Genomic DNA, 17,462 nt, shown 5'->3' with positions numbered 1-17,462 from the left:
GACCCAAGTGCAAATCGAACCCAAGACCCTAGTACTGTGAAGCAATAGTGCTAACCATTATGCTATTGTGCCGCCCGTAAAAGCGAGCATGCAGGTGCAGTAAACAATTGGGAAAGCAAATGGTATGTTGGCCTTCATCACAAGGAGATTGAGTATAGATCACAGTTTGCAGTTTGAGAGGGAGAAGCTGCAATCAGATGTAACAATATTACAATTAAATAAGGGTAACTTACAAAGACATGAGGGAGGAGCTGGCCAGAGTTGATTCGAATAGGAGCCTAGCAGGGAAGACATTAGAACAGCAATGGCAGGAGATTTGGGGAGTCATTCGGTCGGCACAACAGAAATTCATCCCAAGGTGGAGGAAACATGCTAAGGGGAGGACAAGGCATCATGGCTGACGAGGGAAGTCAAAGACAGCATAAAAGCAAAAGGAAAAGCATCCAAAGTGGCAAGGATCAGTGGGAAACCAGGGGATTGGGAGCCCTTTAAAAGTGAGTCGAGAACAACTAAAAAAGCAATAAGGGGGGAGAAGATGAAGTACGAGTGCAAGCTAGCTAGTAATATAAAGGACGAGAGGAAGAGATTTTTTTCAACATATGAATGATAAGAGAGAGGCAAAAATAGACATTGGACCACTGGAAAATGTGGTTGGAGAAGTAATAATAGGAAACAGAAATGGCAGACGAACTGAACAGTTACTTTGCATCAGTCTTCACGGTGGAAGAAGTGGGATGCCAGAGCTCCAGGAGAACCAGGGGGCAGAGGTGGGTGCAGTGACCATTACTAAGGAGAAGGTTCTGGGGAAACGGAAAGGTCTGAAGGTGGATAAGTCACCTGGACCGGATGGACTACACCCCAGCGTCCTAAAAGAGATAGCGGAGGAAATTGTGGAGGCATTAGTGATGTTCTTTCAGGAATCACTGGAGGCAGGAAGGGTCCCAGAGGACTGGAAGGTGGCTAATGTACCACCACTGTTTAAGAAGGGAGGGAGGCAGAAGATGGGAAATTATAGGCCGGTTAGCCTGACTTCGGTCATTGGTAATATTTTAGAGTCTGTTATTAAAGATGAGATGCGAAGCACTTGGAAGGGCATGGTAAAATTGGACTGAGTCAGCATGGCTTTGTCAAAGGAAGGTTGTGTCTGACAAATCTGTTAGAGTTCTTTGAGGAGGTAACAAGCAAGTTAGACAAAGGAGAATCAGTGGACATGATTTATTTAGATTTCCAGAAGGCCTTTGACAAGGTGTCGCACAGGAGACTTTGTTAAATATGTTAAAAGCCCATTGCGTTAAGGGTAAGATCCTGGCATGGACAGAGGATTGGCTGACTGGCAGAAGGTAGAGTGGGGATAAAGGCATATTTTTCAGGATGGCAGCCGGTGACTAGTGGTGTGCCTCAGGGGTCTGTGCTGGCTCCACAACTTTTTACAATATACATTAATGATCTGGAAGATGGTACTGAAGGCACTGTTGCTAAGTTGCAGATAATACAAAGATCTGTAGAGGCACAGGTAGTATTGAGGGAAGCAATGGGGCTGCAGAAGGACTTGGACAAGCTCGGAGAGTGGGCAATGAAGTGGCAAATGAAAAACAATGTGGAAAAGTGTGAGGTTATGCACTTTGGAAGGAGGAATCTAGGCACAGACTATTTTCTAAATGGGGAAATGCTTCTGAAAGCAGAAGCACAAAGGGACTTGGGAGTCCTTGTTCACAATTCTCTTAAGGTTAATGTGCAGCTTCAGTCGGCAGTTAAGAAGGCAAATGCAATGTTAGGATTCATGTCAAGAGGGCTAGAATACAAGACCAGGGATGTACTTCTGAGGCTGTATAAGGCTCTGGTCAGACCCCATTTGGAGTACAGTGAGCAGTTTTGGCCCCCATATCTCAGCAAGGATGTGCTGGCCTTGGAAAGGGTCCAGAGGAGGTTCACAAGAATGATCCCTGGAATGAAGAACTTGTTGTATGAGGAACGTTTGAGGACTCTGGGTCTGCACATGTTGGAGTTTAGAAGGATGAGAGGGGATCCTTTTGAAATGTACAAGATACTGGGAGGCCTGGATAGAGTGGACGTGGAGAGGATGTTTCCACTTGTCAAAAAAATCAGAACCGAGGACACCATCTCAGATTAAAGGGACGATCCTTTAAAACAGAGATGAGGAGGAATTTTTTCAACTGGAGGGTGGTGAATCTGTGGAGCTCTTTGCCGCAGAAGGCTATGGAGGCCAATTCACTGAGTGTGTTTAAGGCAGAGGTAAATAGGCTCTTGATTAATAAGGGATCTGGGGTTATGGGGAGAAGGCAGGAGAATGGGGATGAGAAAAATATCAGCCATGATTGAATGGCGGAGCAGACTCGATGGGCCAAGTGGCCTAATTCTGCTCCTATGTCTTATGGTCTTATGAGTGGCACGGTGGCACAGTTGTTAGCACTGCTGCCTCAGAGCGCAAGGGACCCGGGTTCAATTCCGGCCATGGATCACTGTCTATGTGGAGTTTATACCTTCTCCCCGTGTCTGTGTGGGTTTCCTCCGGATTCCTCCTACAGTCCAAAGATGTGTGGGTTAAGTGGATTGGCCCTGATTAATTGCCCCATACTGTCGAGAGATGCATGGGTTAGGTTACGGGGATACGGTGGACATGGGTGGTGTGCTCTTTTGAAGGGTCTGTGCAAACATGATGGACCAAATTCCCCCCTTCTGAAGTGTATTGATTCTATTTGAGTACAAGAGATAAACATATCTTGCTGCAATAGTGTCAGAGTATTTTTGAGACTGCACCTGGAGTGTAAAGTGCAGTTTTTGTCGTCTCTAAGGAAAGATGCACTTGGCCATAGAGGGAGAGCAACAGTGAATCACCATATTGATCCTGGAGATGGTGCAGTTGTGTTTGAGGAGAAATTGAGGAATCTGGGTACTTGCAACATTCTTATGAAACGGGGTAGATGTGGAAATAAAAATTTTCCTGGCTGGCGAGTCTAGAACCAAGGGAGGAGAAATCTCTTCACTCAGAGGGTGGTGAATGTTTGGAATTCTCTACTGTAAAGATCCGTGGAAGCTCAATCACTGAACACGTTCACGAAGTCATTGATAGATTGATTTCTGGATACCAATGACATCAAGGGCTCTGGGGTTAGTGGGGAAAACTTGGCCGATGGAATATAATGTGGAAAAATGTGAGCGTATCCATTTGGGTCGTACTATTCCTTAAATGGTAAGAGACTAAAAAGTACAGAGTTACAAAGGGACCTTGGTGTTCTTGTCAATAAGTCACTGAAGATTAACACACAGTAGCCCAAGGCTGGAATTGAAGTTGTGTCCCTGGCGCTGTGAGCCAGCAGTGCAAACCACTACCACGATGCCTCCCATAGTGTGGAAGATTGCCCATCTATGTTGCCAATGGACAAATCCAAACTGGCCAATTACCACTCTATCAATCTACATGGGATATCAGGAAAGTGATGCCGCAAAGCACCCACATCCAATGATAAAACACAAAGGAATGTATTTGTGGATGAAAGGCAGGAGAGATTAAATGGCAGAAGTGGAAATGATACCAAGAAAAAGGGGATGGTAATGGTATATACTAAGCACATAAGGAATAGGAGCTGAAGTACACCATGCAGCCCGTTGAGCTGATTCTGCCATTCAGTGAGATCATGGCTGATCCTGTACCATTTTCCTGCACTATCCTGGTCTCCCTTGATGTAAAAATCTATCCATTTTCAGTCAGGGCCAGAAAATTCCAATGATTTATCATCCTCTGCGTGAAGAAACTCCTGCCCATCCCAGCCTTAAATGGCCTGTCCTTATTCTGAGACTCTGTCTTCCCGAGTTGTGGCTTTTAATAAATTTCTGAAGTGACATGAAGGTGATGAGCCATTTTAATTGAGGGTTAAGGGCGAGGATTTGGCAAACAGTATGTGTGTCATATTTGCCAGTTGCATTTTCCAGCCCTGTCGGAGGGGTTTGTCGTGAGCTGTGAGTGGAGGATATTGTTGCAAGTGTTAACCTGTGGCTGCTGGCACTGAATTACTGCCAATTCCAGGGCTAATGATGGCCATCCATGCACCCTATAAGGATGGCGGCTGTGCTATAGCTGTGCAGTGTTGACTGCAAACACAGCCAATTTGAAATTCTTGAATTCAGTGTCAAGCCGCTAAAGAAGTAGGACAGGAATTGGGACAGAAATAAAAGTGCATATAACCAGGACCTAGTAGTCACGCTTACAGACTGAATAGCAATGTTCTGAATACTGATGACCCAAACTGCATTTGATCTCCCCTATGTGGAGGCAATCATATTGTGAGCATCATACTTTTTATTTTATGGGCTATGAGCCTTGCTGGCAAGGAGGGGGGGGGGGGGGGGGGGGGGTGTTTTGTTATTTTGTACTAAAGGGCATAGTTTTGTGCCAATGTCGGGCATTAATTCATTTCCTTTTTTGTGTATACGGGGGGGGGGGGGTTTCTGTCCTGTCTATTGAAGGGACGGACAGATGTTGTGGGGGAGTGATGGGTGTTAGTTTATCTCTTCCGCTGTGTATGCGGTGGTGGGGGGGGGGGATGTTCTTTCTGTTCTTTGTAAATTAAATCTTTGTTGTTGATATTATGCAAAAATTTGAATAAAAATTTTTTTTTTTTTTTAAAAATCAATAAATATTCATTGGTAATTTTTCATAAAATGACTGGACCATTCCTCCCTGGTTTGCACATCTTTTTTCATAGTGCACCAAATTGAAAATGGAGAGCACTAAGAACCGCTGTTCCAATTACCGTTCTGGGTTTTGGGATATCCTTTCATTTAACATTGCGTTTAACAGATCTTTCCTGTTGTTCCTGCTCCCAGTTGTTTTATTTCCTCCCATCCCCTTTACCTGTCTCTCTTTTTTTAAAATATAAATTTAGAGTACCCAATTCATTTTTTCCCAATTAAGGGGCAATTTAGCATGGCCAATCCACCTAGACTGCACATCTTTGGGTTGTGGGGGCATGCAAACACGGGGAGAATGTGCAAACTCCAAATGGACAGTGACCCAGAGCCGGGATCGAACCTGGGACCTCAGCGCCATGAGGCAGCAATTATAACCACTGCGCCACCGTGCTGCCCCTGTCTCGATATTTTTATTTGTTCTTCATGGGGTATAGGCAACTCTGACAAGGCTAACATTGCTTGGCTCATTCCTAATCGCTACTGAAGTGATGGTGAGCCGCCATCTTGAACGGCAGACGTCAATCTGATGTAGGTACATCCACAGAGGTGTTAGGTAGGGTATTCCAGGCATTTGGATCTGTAACAGTGAAGGAACGGTGGTGATACAATCCAAATTCAGGATGGTGAATGACTTGGTGTGGACATCATAATGATATTGGAATGTGCTGTAGCCCTTCTTAAAGGTGGCAGAGATTGTGATTTGGAAAGGGTCTTGGTGAGTTGAGCAGTGCACCTTATATATAGTACAGACTGGGTGTAATAGCTGTACCTGACTCTTGGCTCTTTCACATTTTTTGTCCCCTCCCTTCTTCAGTATGGTATCTAAGGCATCATGACCGTCCAAATAAATGAGCATTATATCATCAGATGTTGATGTTTTATGCTTTTTAATTTGATTGCTTTGATCATTGCAATTAACTGTTTATTACTGTTTGTGTAATGGGGAAAGCTGCAATATTTCGTAAGATAATTTCCTTGGCTTTACATATGGTGATTAAGCATTATTTAATAATGTTGAGATGGGGAGCTATACGGGGTAATCAAGATTGGTAAATCAGATAGCTAATTTATGTGACACCATTTCCCAAAAATAGTGTACGGAAAGACTTTCGAATTGGTGTAAGTGCTGAGCTAATAGTCAAAGTGCAGGTGTTCCCCACCCCCATTATGCATTGGCATAAACCTGCCATTAAATATTGTCTTTATTTTATTCAGTGTAAGAATAAACAGGCAGAAGGATGGAATACTGGAAGTATGCCCCACAATTCTAACAGAAGATTCCATGCAAGCTCAACACCTTGCATCTACATTGGCCTTATGGCATTTAGTACAAGGACAGGTAAGGTGAAACATGTAACATCTATTATACATTTGCTAGTTACCACATTCAGAAGCATACTTTTTTCGATGCCGAAAACAATGTGTAAGGTTTCTTGAGTGCTGCACGTCTTCAGTACTTCAACTTGTGCCAACTTACTGACATTTCCACGGGGAGCATTGAGAGCTTGAGAACCCCTGGACAAGGGAATAGGAGAAAAACAATCAGAGACAGGGTCCCCCTTCCTGATGGCTATGCACCGACTAGTTAGAATACAATGTTTTGTGTGTGGACATTCAGCAAAGTTAGAACTTCCCTAATCTGCAGTGCTGCATGTCAACCCTGAATGGTTCAGTCGAATACAAATTATCCAGTCGAACCAAACATTTTTTTCTATAAATGTTTTTTATTGAGTTTTTGAACAAAGTATATTTACCATTATATACACAGAATTATATATATATATATATAAGAGAAGAGCGCGCACAAAAAATCCAATAAAATAAAATAACTGGTAGGGTATTATGCACTAGCTCAACAATAGCAACTCTGTACAATTGGCAATATTTTTAACACATACGCAGGTATCTGTTTGTGGGGGGGGTGGAGAAACTGGGGAGGTACATATACATTTGGGTGCCGGAGAAACAATTACAGAGGGTAATACGCGAATGGATCTGGTGTTGGTGTTGTCACTTGCTTCTCCCGGACGGATTTCGCTGCTGTTGTCGTCTCGCGTTCACACCCCCCCCACCCATCCCTCCCTCACGCCCTGGCTACTTTCCCCATATTCTTGGCTACCTGCTATTCTTCTGCTTGTTCGTTGGCCACCAACAGGTCCTGGAACAATTGGGTGAATGGCTCCCACGTTCTGTAGAAGCCGTCGTCTGACCCTCAGATGGTGAATTTGATTTTCTCCAATTGGAGAGATTCTGAGAGGTCGGACAACCAGTCTGTAGCTTTGGGTGGTGCTGTTGACCGCCAGCTGAACAGGATTTTACGATATGTGATCAGGGAGGCAAAGGCAAGGGCGTCCGCCCTCCTTCCCAGGAATAGATTTGGCTGGTCTGATACCACGAAGACCGCCACTTTTGGGGCATGGCTCCATCCTCATCCCCACCATTTTGGACATTGCCTCGAAGAAGGCTGTCCAGTACCCCGCATGTCTGGGGCAAGACCAGAACATGTGGGCATGACTGGCCGGGCCTCCTTGGCATAGTTCACATCTATCCTCCACCTCTGGGAAGAACCTACTCATACGAGTTCTTGTTTCGTGGGCTCTATGTACCACTTTTAGTTGCGCCAGGCTGAGCCTTGTGGATGTGGAGTTGACCCTATGCCGTGTTTCACTCCAGAGTCCCCATCCTATTTCAATCCCCAGGTCTTCCTCCCATTTCTTTCTTGTTGGGTCCAGTATGGTGTCGGCCCTTTCTACAAGTCGGATATACATGTCGCAACAGTTCCCTTTATCTAGGATGCTTGCGACCAGTAACTCTTCCAGTAATGTCTATCGTGGTAGTGTGGGTACGTCCTTGTCTCCTTTCGGAGGAAATTTTTGAGTTGCAGGTACCGTAGCTTGTTCCCCCTGGCCAGCTGCAATTTCTCTGTCAGTTCGTCCAGTGTTGCAATCCTGCCGTCTGTTTATAGGTCCCTGGCCGTCTGTATATAGGTCCCTGCCGGTCAGTGTCCCTCTGTCCTGTCCCCACTTTTTAAAGGTGGCGTCAGCGCTGGTGTGAACCTATGGTTGTTGCAGGTGGGAGCTTTGTCTGACATTTTGGTCAGGCCAAATTGCTGCTGTAGTTGGCTCCAGGACTGGAGGGTGGCTATCACCACCGGGCTGCAGGAGTGTTTTTTGGGTGGGGATGGGAGTGCCACCATGGCGAGGTACCTGGGCAATACATTCATTTTGATCGTCTGGACTCCTCGCGAGGGAGAGAGAGAGTGTTTTCCATCTTTGCAGGTCCTTTTTTACTTCCTCTGTCAGACTGGTGAGGTTCCATTTGGGGGATCCCTTTACAGTCATGGGCTATCTGGATCCCCAGGTAGCAGAATTTGTGTTGGGCTTGTTTAAACGGCAGTCCCATTAGTGCTGCCCCCCCCCCCTCTGTGGGTGTACGTGGAAGAGCTTGCTATTGCTCATGTTGAGTTTGTAGCCCGAGAAGCACGATGATTCCGTCCATGCTGCTTTGTGGGTCCGAAATATAGAGGAGCAGGTCATCTGCATAGAGTGAGACTCTGTGCTGTCTGCCGCCCATTCGGATCCCCCTCCAGCTTTTTGCTGCTCTGAGAGCAATTGCTAATGGCTCGAACGCTAGAGCGAACAGCAGCAGGGACAGTGGGCATCCTTGTCTGGTGCCCCTGTAAGTATCGGGAGTTGGTGTTGTCACTCCGTACGCTCGCCATGGGACCGTTGTATCGGAGTTTTACCCAGGAGGTGAACCCTGTTCCAAGCCCGAACCGCTCCAGTACCTTCGCCCCTGTCGATGGCATTTTCTGCGTCTCGGGAGACAATCACCTCTGGTAGTTTCTCCCCGGATGGGGTCATTATCACTTTCAGCAGGCGCCTGATATTCGAGGCTAGCTATCTACCTTTGACAAAACCTGTCTGGTCCTCTGCGACCACCTCTGGTACGCAGTCTTCTCGCCTTTTGGCTGGGATTTTGGTCAGTATTTTGGCATCTGTGTTCAGCAGTGAGATGGGTCTGTATGACGCACATTCTGTTGGGTCTTTATCTTTCTAGGGTATCAGCGAGATTGAGCCCTGTGCTAGTGCAGGTGGCAGTGTGCCCCCAGCTAGCGAGTCTGTGAACATCTCCCGCAGATGCGGGGCCAGTGCTTTCGCAAATTGTTTGTAGAATTCCGCCAGGAACCCGTCTGGCCCCGGCGCCTTCCCCACCTGCATGGAGCTAATGCTGTCCATGATTTCTCCCAGTGCTAGTGGTGCTTCCAGGCCCCATTTTCTGCCTCCCCCACGACTGGTATGTCCAGTCCATCAAGGAACCGTTTCATCCCGGACTCCCCCATTGGGGGCTCTGAGGTGTACAGCTCTTGGTAGAAGGCCTTGAAGGTTTTGTTGATCTTTTCTGGTTCTGTTTTTAATGTGCCTCTGGTATCCCTGATTTGTGCAATTTCTCTGGTGGCTGCCTGCTTTCTCAGCTGGTGTGCCAACAGACGGCTGGCTTTTTCTCCATGTTCGTATAGGGTCCCACGTGCCTGGCGGAGTTGGTGCACTGCTTTCCTGATGGAGAACAGATCAATGTTCCTTTGTAGCTCATTCCTCTCCACCAGGAGCTCTACGGTCGGGGCCTCGGAGTATTTATAGTCTAGCTCCCGTATGGAGTAGACCTGCTGCTCCCCAGCTGTCCTTTCCTCCCTATCTCTTCGCGCTTTGAAAGCGATAATTTCCCCGCTTACTACGGCCTTTAGCGCTTCCCAGAACGTGGAGGCTGAGACCTCACCGTTTTGGTTGTTCTCCGTGTACTCTGCTGTGGCCTGCAATATCTTTTCTTTGAAGGCCTTGTCAGCTAGTAGGAATGTGGCGACTAGGGGCATTTCACAGTAACTTCATTTGAAGCCTACTTGTGATAATAAGCGATTTTCATTTCACTTCATTTCATTTGATGTTTGCTCACATTCATCTTGGCAGCATTGAACTGACTTTGGGATGCTTTAGCAAACCTATTGGTTTTACCATGGTTTTTGAGCTTCCTTAATTGCTTGCAAGTGGTTGTGTTAATGAAATGTCAGAAAAATCAGTGGAATGGGTGGCATGGAGACTGCTTCAAGGACCCCCCTACCGAAAGATGTGTACCGAAAGATGTGCAGTGTAAGTGGGTTGACCCTTAATTGGGAAAATTAAAATAAAAGATAGATCAGTGGAAATTTGTAACGGTCTATTTGATTTCCTTTTTGAGAAAGGTAGCTTTAGCTTGCTGGCCTTGTCTCATATGTTTGAGTGAGGAGACAAAAAAAATTATTCTGTTAAATAATGCATCCCCCCCCCCCCCCAAAAAATACGATTTATTGCATTAAATCCACAGGATCCATGCAGTGCAGAAGTAGGCCATTCAACCCATTGAGTCTGCACCGACTCTCCAAAAGAACGTTCCGCTTAGGCCCTTGCCAATGATGGCCAATTCACCTAACCTGCACTTTGGACTGTGGGAGGAAACAGGAGCACCAGGAGGAACCCATGCAGACACTGGGAGAACATGCAAACTCCACACACAAGTCACCCAAGGCCAGAATTAAACCTGTTCCTGGCACGAACCACTATGCCGCAGTGCTGTGTAGTGCCATGAAAATTGCAGTGTATTTCTGGAGGGAGCATTGAGAGACTTTCTTGAAGGAGACCATCTACTGCTTGGATTTGAGAATACATGCAAGCCAGTGTCAGATAGGTTTAAAAAAATAAATTCCAATTAAGGGGCAGTTTAGGGTGGCCAAACCACCTACCCTGCACATCATTGGGTTGTGGGGGTGAGACCCACACAGACACGGGACAATGTGCAAATTCCACATGGACAATGACCTGGGACCGGAATCAAACCTGGGTCCTCGGCACAGTGAGGCAGCAGTGCTAACCACTGCATCACCGTGCTAACCACTGCATCACCGTGCTAACCACTGCATCACCGTGCCGCCCTATAAACTGAGATTATAACCTTGGAGACTCCTCAGACTCTCTATGCAGAACCTCTTTCTTCGTATTACCTATGTCCTTGGTACTTATATGGACCATGACAATAGGTTTCTCCCATTCGCACTCAACTTCCTCTCCAGCCCAGAGCCAAGGTACCCTAAGGTGCCTGATCCAGTAATTACAGTTACCAGGTTTGTAAATGAAAACACTATTACTATTTACTTGCAACATGAACAAAAATGAAATGTGCAGCAAATTCTACTGGTCAACTATTATCTAATTCATAATTCCCCACTTTAACACCCCCCCGGCCTCCCCACACACACATACACACTCACTCTCTCTCTCTTTTATATATATATATATATATATATATATATATATGTGCATACTCACACACATATACACACACACACGCGCGCAAACACAGTGGGAGGAAAGAGGTAAAATTCAGAAGTAAAAGGAAAAGAGTCTTTGTTTCTGATCGTTGTTTCCAGCACCTCTTCAAACTTTGCTTTCAGTTCAAGGCTTTACTCTAGATTCAGTCTGACCTCTGTAGTGTCCGAAACACAGCGCTGCTGCCTTTTGGGAGAGTGGGAGAGAAAGTTCTTGTCTTTGTTTGTAGCCTGTAATGGTTTTCCTGTAGATTCATTCATACAGGTTCTCTGCAGCTCCAGAAATGCAGCACTCGGCCTTTCTGGAGAGAACATGGAGGAGAAAGAGAGAGTCCTTTTGCTGTGCTTTCAGGAGTCAAACTGAACTCCTTGGAATTCTTGAAAATAATTTCACTAGGGTGGAATCCAGTCACTACCTGTTACTGTGCAGAGTACGGTCTTTTGGGCCAATTCTTTGGCGACCAGCCAATCAATCAAACTGAGCCCCACCCCATCTCTCTCTCTCTCTCTGGTGCTGACAGGTCTGAGGTCTCCTGTTCAAACTAGCAGAGATTAATTGATTGTTCTCTCCTGTACCATCTAAATTCCTCATTCCTCTGCTGCTTGACTTAATGATACATGTCCATTAATCATCAACGGGTCAAATGGTAACGGCACAATAAAAGGAAGGAGAAATAAGGGAATAACAGGAAGGAACCTTACAAGAGCAAGTAGGTAATTTCTCTTGGGCTGTTGATGGTATTCTGAAACTAGCATCATGGAAAAGCACCATCAGTATGAGGTTACTTTCCCTGTGAGTTTGTGGAAGTATCTGTCTTCACCTCTATAGAATGTTCAAATATTCTGTGAACCTTTTCCCCGGTATTAACAACTCTGTAGCCAGTTGTAATCCCAAAACAAATACAGAAATAGGTATGACTGCTATCTGAGTTATCTGTGTTATGCGATCGACAGACCTCCCAACAACGAGCGTGAGATAGAGGTACAAATATGTAAACAGATTATGGAAAACTGTAGATCATAGAATTTACAGTGCAGAAGGAGGCCATTCGGCCCATCGAGTCTGCATCTTCTCTTGGAAAGTGCACCCTACCCAAATTCAACACCTCCACCCTATCCCAATAACCCAGTAACCCCACCCAACACTAAGGGCAATTTTGGACACTAAGGGCAATTTATCATGGCCAATCCACCTAACCTGCACATCTTTGGACTGTGGGAGGAAACCGGAGCACCCGGAGGAAGCCCACGCACACACGGGGAGGATGTGCAGACTCAGCACAGACAGTGACCCAAGCCGGGAATCGAACCTGGGACCCTGGAGCTGTGAAGCCATTGTGCTATCCACAATGCTACCGTGCTGCCCTGTAGGAGCAGCAGGGTGGTGGTGATAGGAGATTTAAATTTTCCCAACATTGACTGGGATGCACATAGTGTCAGAGGTATAGATGGAGCAGAACTTGTAAGAAGCATCCAGGAGGGTTTTCTGGAGCAGTACGTAAAGAGTCCAACTCGGGAAGGGGCCATACTGGACCTGGTGTTGGGGAATGAGCCTGGCCAGGTGGTTAAAGTTTCAGTCGGGGATTACTTTGCGAATAGTGATCACAATTCCGTAAGTTTTAGAATACTCATGGACAAAGACGAGAGTGGTCCTAAAGGAAGAGTGCTAAATTGAGGGAAGGCCAACTATACCAAAATTCGGCAGGAGCTGGGGAATGTGGATTGGGAGCAGCTGTTTGAAGATAAATCCACATTTGATATGTGGGAGGCTTTTAAAGAGAGGTTGATTAGAGTGCAGGACAGACATGTCCCTGTGAAAATGAGAGATAGAAATGGCAAGATTAGGAAACCATGGATGACAGGTGAAATTGTGAGACTAGCTAAGAGGAAAAAGGAAGCATACATAAGGTCTAGGCGACTGAAGACAGACAAAGCTTTGGAAGAATATCGGGAATGGAGGACCAATCTGAAACGAGGAATCAAGAGGGCTAAAAGGGGTTATGAAATATCTTTAGCAAACAGGGTTACCGAAAATCCCAAAGCCTTTTATTCATATATAAGGAGCAAGAAGGTAACGAGAGAAAGGGTTGGCCCACTCGAGGACCAAGGAGGAAAGTTATGCGTGGAGTCAGAGAAAATTGGTGAGATTCGTAACGAGTACTTTGCACCGGTATTCACCGAGGAGAGGAACATGACGGATGTTGAGGTTAGGGATAGATGTTTGATTACTCTAGGTCAAGTCGGCGTAAGGAGGGAGGATGTGTTGGGTATTCTAAAAGGCTAAGGTGGACAAGTTCCTAGGTCCGGATGGGATCTATCCCAGCTTACTGAGGGAAGTGAGAGAGGAAATACTGGGGCCTTAATAGATATCTTTGCAGCATCCTTGAACACGGGTGAGGTACCAGAGGACTGGAGAATTGCTAATGTTGTCCCCTTGTTTAAGAAGGGTAGCAGGGTTAAGTCAGGTAATTATAGACCGGTGAGCCTGACGTCAGTGGTAGGGAAGTTGCTGGCGAAGATACTGAGGGATAGGATCTGTTCCCATTTGGAAGAAAATGGGCTTATCGGTGTTAAGCAACATGGTTTTGTGCAGGGAAAGTCATGTCTTACCAACTTAATAGAATTCTTTGAGGAAGTGACAGAGCTGATTGATGAGGGAAGGGCTGTAGATGTCATATACATGGACTTCAGTAAGGCATTTGGTAAGGTTCCCCATGGTAGGCTGATGGAGAAAGTGAAGTCTCATGGGGTCCAGGGTGTACTAGCTAGATGGATAAAGAACTGGCTGGGCAACAGGAGACAGAGAGTAGTGGTGGAAGGGAGTGTCTCAAAATGGAGAACTGTGACCAGTGGTGTTCCACTGCTGGTATCCGTACTGGGACCACTGTTGTTTGTGATATACATAAATGATCTGGAGGCAGGTATAGGTGGTCTGATTAGCAAGTTTGCAGATGATACTAAGATTGGTGAAGTAGCAGATAGTGAAGGAGACTGCCAGAGAATACAGCAGAATATCGATAAATTGGAGAGTTGGGCGGAGAAATGGCAGATGGAGTTCAATCTAGGCAAATGCAAGGTGATGCATTTTGGAAGATCCAAATCAAGAGCGAACTATACGGTAAGTGAAAAAGCCCTGGGGAAAATTGATGTACAGAGAGAAATGGGTGTTCAGGTCCATTGTACCCTGAAGGTGGCTGCGCAGGTCGATAGAGTGGTTAAGAAGGCATACGGCATGCTTTCCTTCATCGGACGGGGTATTGAGTACAAGAGTTGGCAGGTCATGTTGCAGTTGTATAAGACTTTGGTTCGGCCACATTTGGAATACTGCGTACAGTTCTGGTTGCCACATTGTCAAAAGGATGTGGATGCTTTGGAGAAGGTGAAGGAGGTTCACCAGGATGTTGCCTGGTATGGAGGGCACCAGCTATGAAGAGAGGTTGAGTCGATTAGGATTATTTTCATTAGAAAGGTGGAGGTTGAGGGGGGACCTCATTGAGGTCTACAAAATCATGAGAGGTATAGACAGGATGGATAGCAAGAAGCTTTTTCCCAGACTGGGGGACTCAATTACTAGGGGTCACGAGTTCAAGGTGAGAGGGGAAAAGTTTACGGGAGATATGCGTGGAAAGTTCTTTACGCAGAGGGTGGTGGGTGCCTGGAACGCATTGTGGGCGGAGGTGGTAGAGGCGGGCACGATAGCGTCTTTTAAGATGTATCTAGACAGATACATGAATGGGCAGGGAGCAGAGAGATACAGATCCTTAAAAAATAGGCGACAGTTTTAGATAGAGGATCTGGATCGGCACAGGCTTGGAGGGCCGAAGGGCCTGTTCCTGTGCTGTAATTGTTCTTTGTTCTTTTTTGTTCTATTGTGTCATCATATTGTGTGTGGTTATGGAAATAGCAAAATAGCAAACCTGCTTAGAAGCTACAAGTTTTAAAAATCTTGCCTTGGGTGTTTGATCGGATTACTATATTCTTAACTACACAGAATGACTACTTAAAACTTCTGTACATGAGATTTTACCTTTTTTCTCTCAAATTCCAGGCAATACATCAGTTGCTCCCACCTACATATAGGGAAGTGTGGATTGAATGGAGTGAAACTGAAAAGCAGAAGAAGGTTACAAGGCAGATGGAAAGGAATAAACCACGGGAACAATTCATTGCTAGACTGTTAAACACAGTAAAACAGAAACCATCCACATGTGTTTCACCAACACCAGAAGATCCCGAAGACTCCTGGGAGAATTTGTTAACTGAGGATGACTTCAGCCTATCCATTGATAACGACAGGGCAGATAATTTGGATTCAGCAAAGATTATTTTGAAAAACTTGCAGAGTTCCAACAAGTTTCAGAAACTTTTAAAAGATAGGCAACTGTTACCAGTCTTTCAACACAGAATGCAAATACTTGAAACTCTGAGAAGGCATCGAGTCGTGGTTGTAGCAGGTGAAACAGGCAGTGGGAAGAGCACTCAAATACCTCAATTTCTTTTGCAAGATTTACTATTGAGTGAGGCTACAAAATGCAATATTATTTGTACCCAACCGAGAAGGATTTCAGCAGTAAGCCTGGCAACAAGAGTTTGTGAGGAACTTGGTTGTGAAGAAGGTCCTGGAGGAAAAGTAAGCTATAACTTATTTCTGAAGCGCATTGGGTCATTTGAAAAAAATTCCTAACCCCTACTTTTGAGAGTTCTGTACAGTATTTACTTTTTCATTTTAACTGAGAAACCAAAGTAAAGGTCCATGCAAAGATGATGAGACACATTAAAGTAGTGTGTAAGTGCTTGAGCCAAAGATGATGGGAGGAATAAAAGGCTGAGGTACGTCAGGAGTTTCACAATTGATGTTGGCAAATGTAAGTTGTAACGGAACTGCCGTGGGTTTTGATTTCACTCTCGGAATTTGTCAGGGAGTGTATTTGGAGTTCAGAAGGAACAAGAAGGAAAGTTCAAAGCGGTGTAAAAAAGTTTTGGGTGGGTGCCCAGTTGGGATCACCCAATTCACCAGGGATTAAGGTTTGAATGAGATTTAAATTCACAGGGTAAGGCTTGGTTCTTCAGAGAGCAAATGCAAAAGGAGTATGCCAAGAGAGAAATATAAGTTGATTATGGGGATATAATATAGAATTGAGGGCAGCACGGTGGCATAGTGGTTAGCACTGCTGTCTCATGGTGGCGAGGTCCCAGGTTTGATCCCGGCTCTGTGTCACAGTCCGTGTGGAGTTTGCACATTCTTCCTCTGTTTGTGTGGGTTTCGCCCCCACAACCCAAAGATGTGCAGGGTAAGTGGATTCGCCATGCAAATTGCCCTTTAATTGGAAAAAATGAATAGCTACTCTAAATTTATTTTAAAAATGTAAGAGAAAATGTTGGAAAATCTCAGCAAGTCTGGCAATAATAATGTAGAATTGGTCAAGTCCAAATATATTAAAAATCATACAAATCCAGACAAAATAACAATTTCAGTTTTATTACACAAAGCACATGCAGATAATTCAAATCCTCCACTGTCTCCTTTCTACACTATACTAATTTCTAAGTAAATAAACTGAAGAATGAAGTATACTTGTCAATCCAACAGACTTTTTTAAAGACACTTTTCAGCTGGTGTTGGCATGAAATTTTCAGCTGATCTTCAATTGGCTTACACACTTTTGCTTCCCATTATGGCTTTTTCAAATGAATTATGGGCTAATAGTGAAGCATTCAACAGGATTTAACAATTCATAAGTAGTTTCCTGGGCTCGAAAGGAAATTGTGAATCAAGTCAGAAATCTGAAATAAAAGAGTAGAAGAGCAAGGAACGAAAATTTGACATGCCAGATTCCAGAACAATACATTTTTGGTCATCGCTGCTTTCTTTTAAAGAGCTTGATATCTCAGTGAGGTTGTAATCCATATGTATGTACCTGGAGTTCCAAACATGCTTCCATAAATTGCTGCATGTTTGGCTCCATTTCTTAAATTTGGGGCAGGTGGGTTTCCAAGTTAAAACATGGATGTGGATTTGTAACTGACTGGAAGGAAAGGAGAAATGTGGGCCCATGAACAAACCAGAAGAGGCTGGATTTTTGGTAGTTGTCCGCAAAGGAGACTTGGATTTCTAGTCTCCTTGTTTTTAAATTCATAGATGACACAGAGCTGGGAATTGCAGTTCCAGAGGATACAGTTGAAATATCAAAAAGAGGATTCACATGGGCTGCTTTGAATTGACTGGTACCAATTAAATCACAAAGTTTGATCAATTAAATCACAACTTTTAACCTATTACATTTTCAATTTGTCACAGTCAGAATTTTGTACGATGATTTCATCCTTGTCATATGTTGCAATACTAATCCAGTTTTCTATTCTATATTTATAATAAGGTTATTTTTCTAAAAAAGAC

The 17,462-nt window shown here is 44.8% G+C and overlaps 1 protein-coding gene across 3 annotated transcripts in view; it reads left to right on the top strand.

The window, feature by feature from the left end:
* Nucleotides 1-17,462, top strand: part of dhx29 (DEAH (Asp-Glu-Ala-His) box polypeptide 29) — a 131,055-nt gene that overhangs the window by 53,233 nt on the left and 60,360 nt on the right. For all 3 annotated transcript variants that reach the window (XM_038790906.1, XM_038790907.1, XM_038790908.1), the window contains 2 exons: nucleotides 5,926-6,049; nucleotides 15,114-15,695. In XM_038790906.1, coding sequence (XP_038646834.1) covers nucleotides 5,926-6,049; nucleotides 15,114-15,695 — 706 coding nt within the window. The remainder of the gene's footprint in view (nucleotides 1-5,925; nucleotides 6,050-15,113; nucleotides 15,696-17,462) is intronic.

This window comes from Scyliorhinus canicula, chromosome 3, assembly GCF_902713615.1.
Source record: "Scyliorhinus canicula chromosome 3, sScyCan1.1, whole genome shotgun sequence".
In the NCBI taxonomy this organism is placed as follows: domain Eukaryota; kingdom Metazoa; phylum Chordata; class Chondrichthyes; order Carcharhiniformes; family Scyliorhinidae; genus Scyliorhinus; species Scyliorhinus canicula.
The sequence above is the reverse complement of the archived record's forward strand: the minus strand, read 5'-3'. Positions and strand labels throughout refer to the sequence as shown.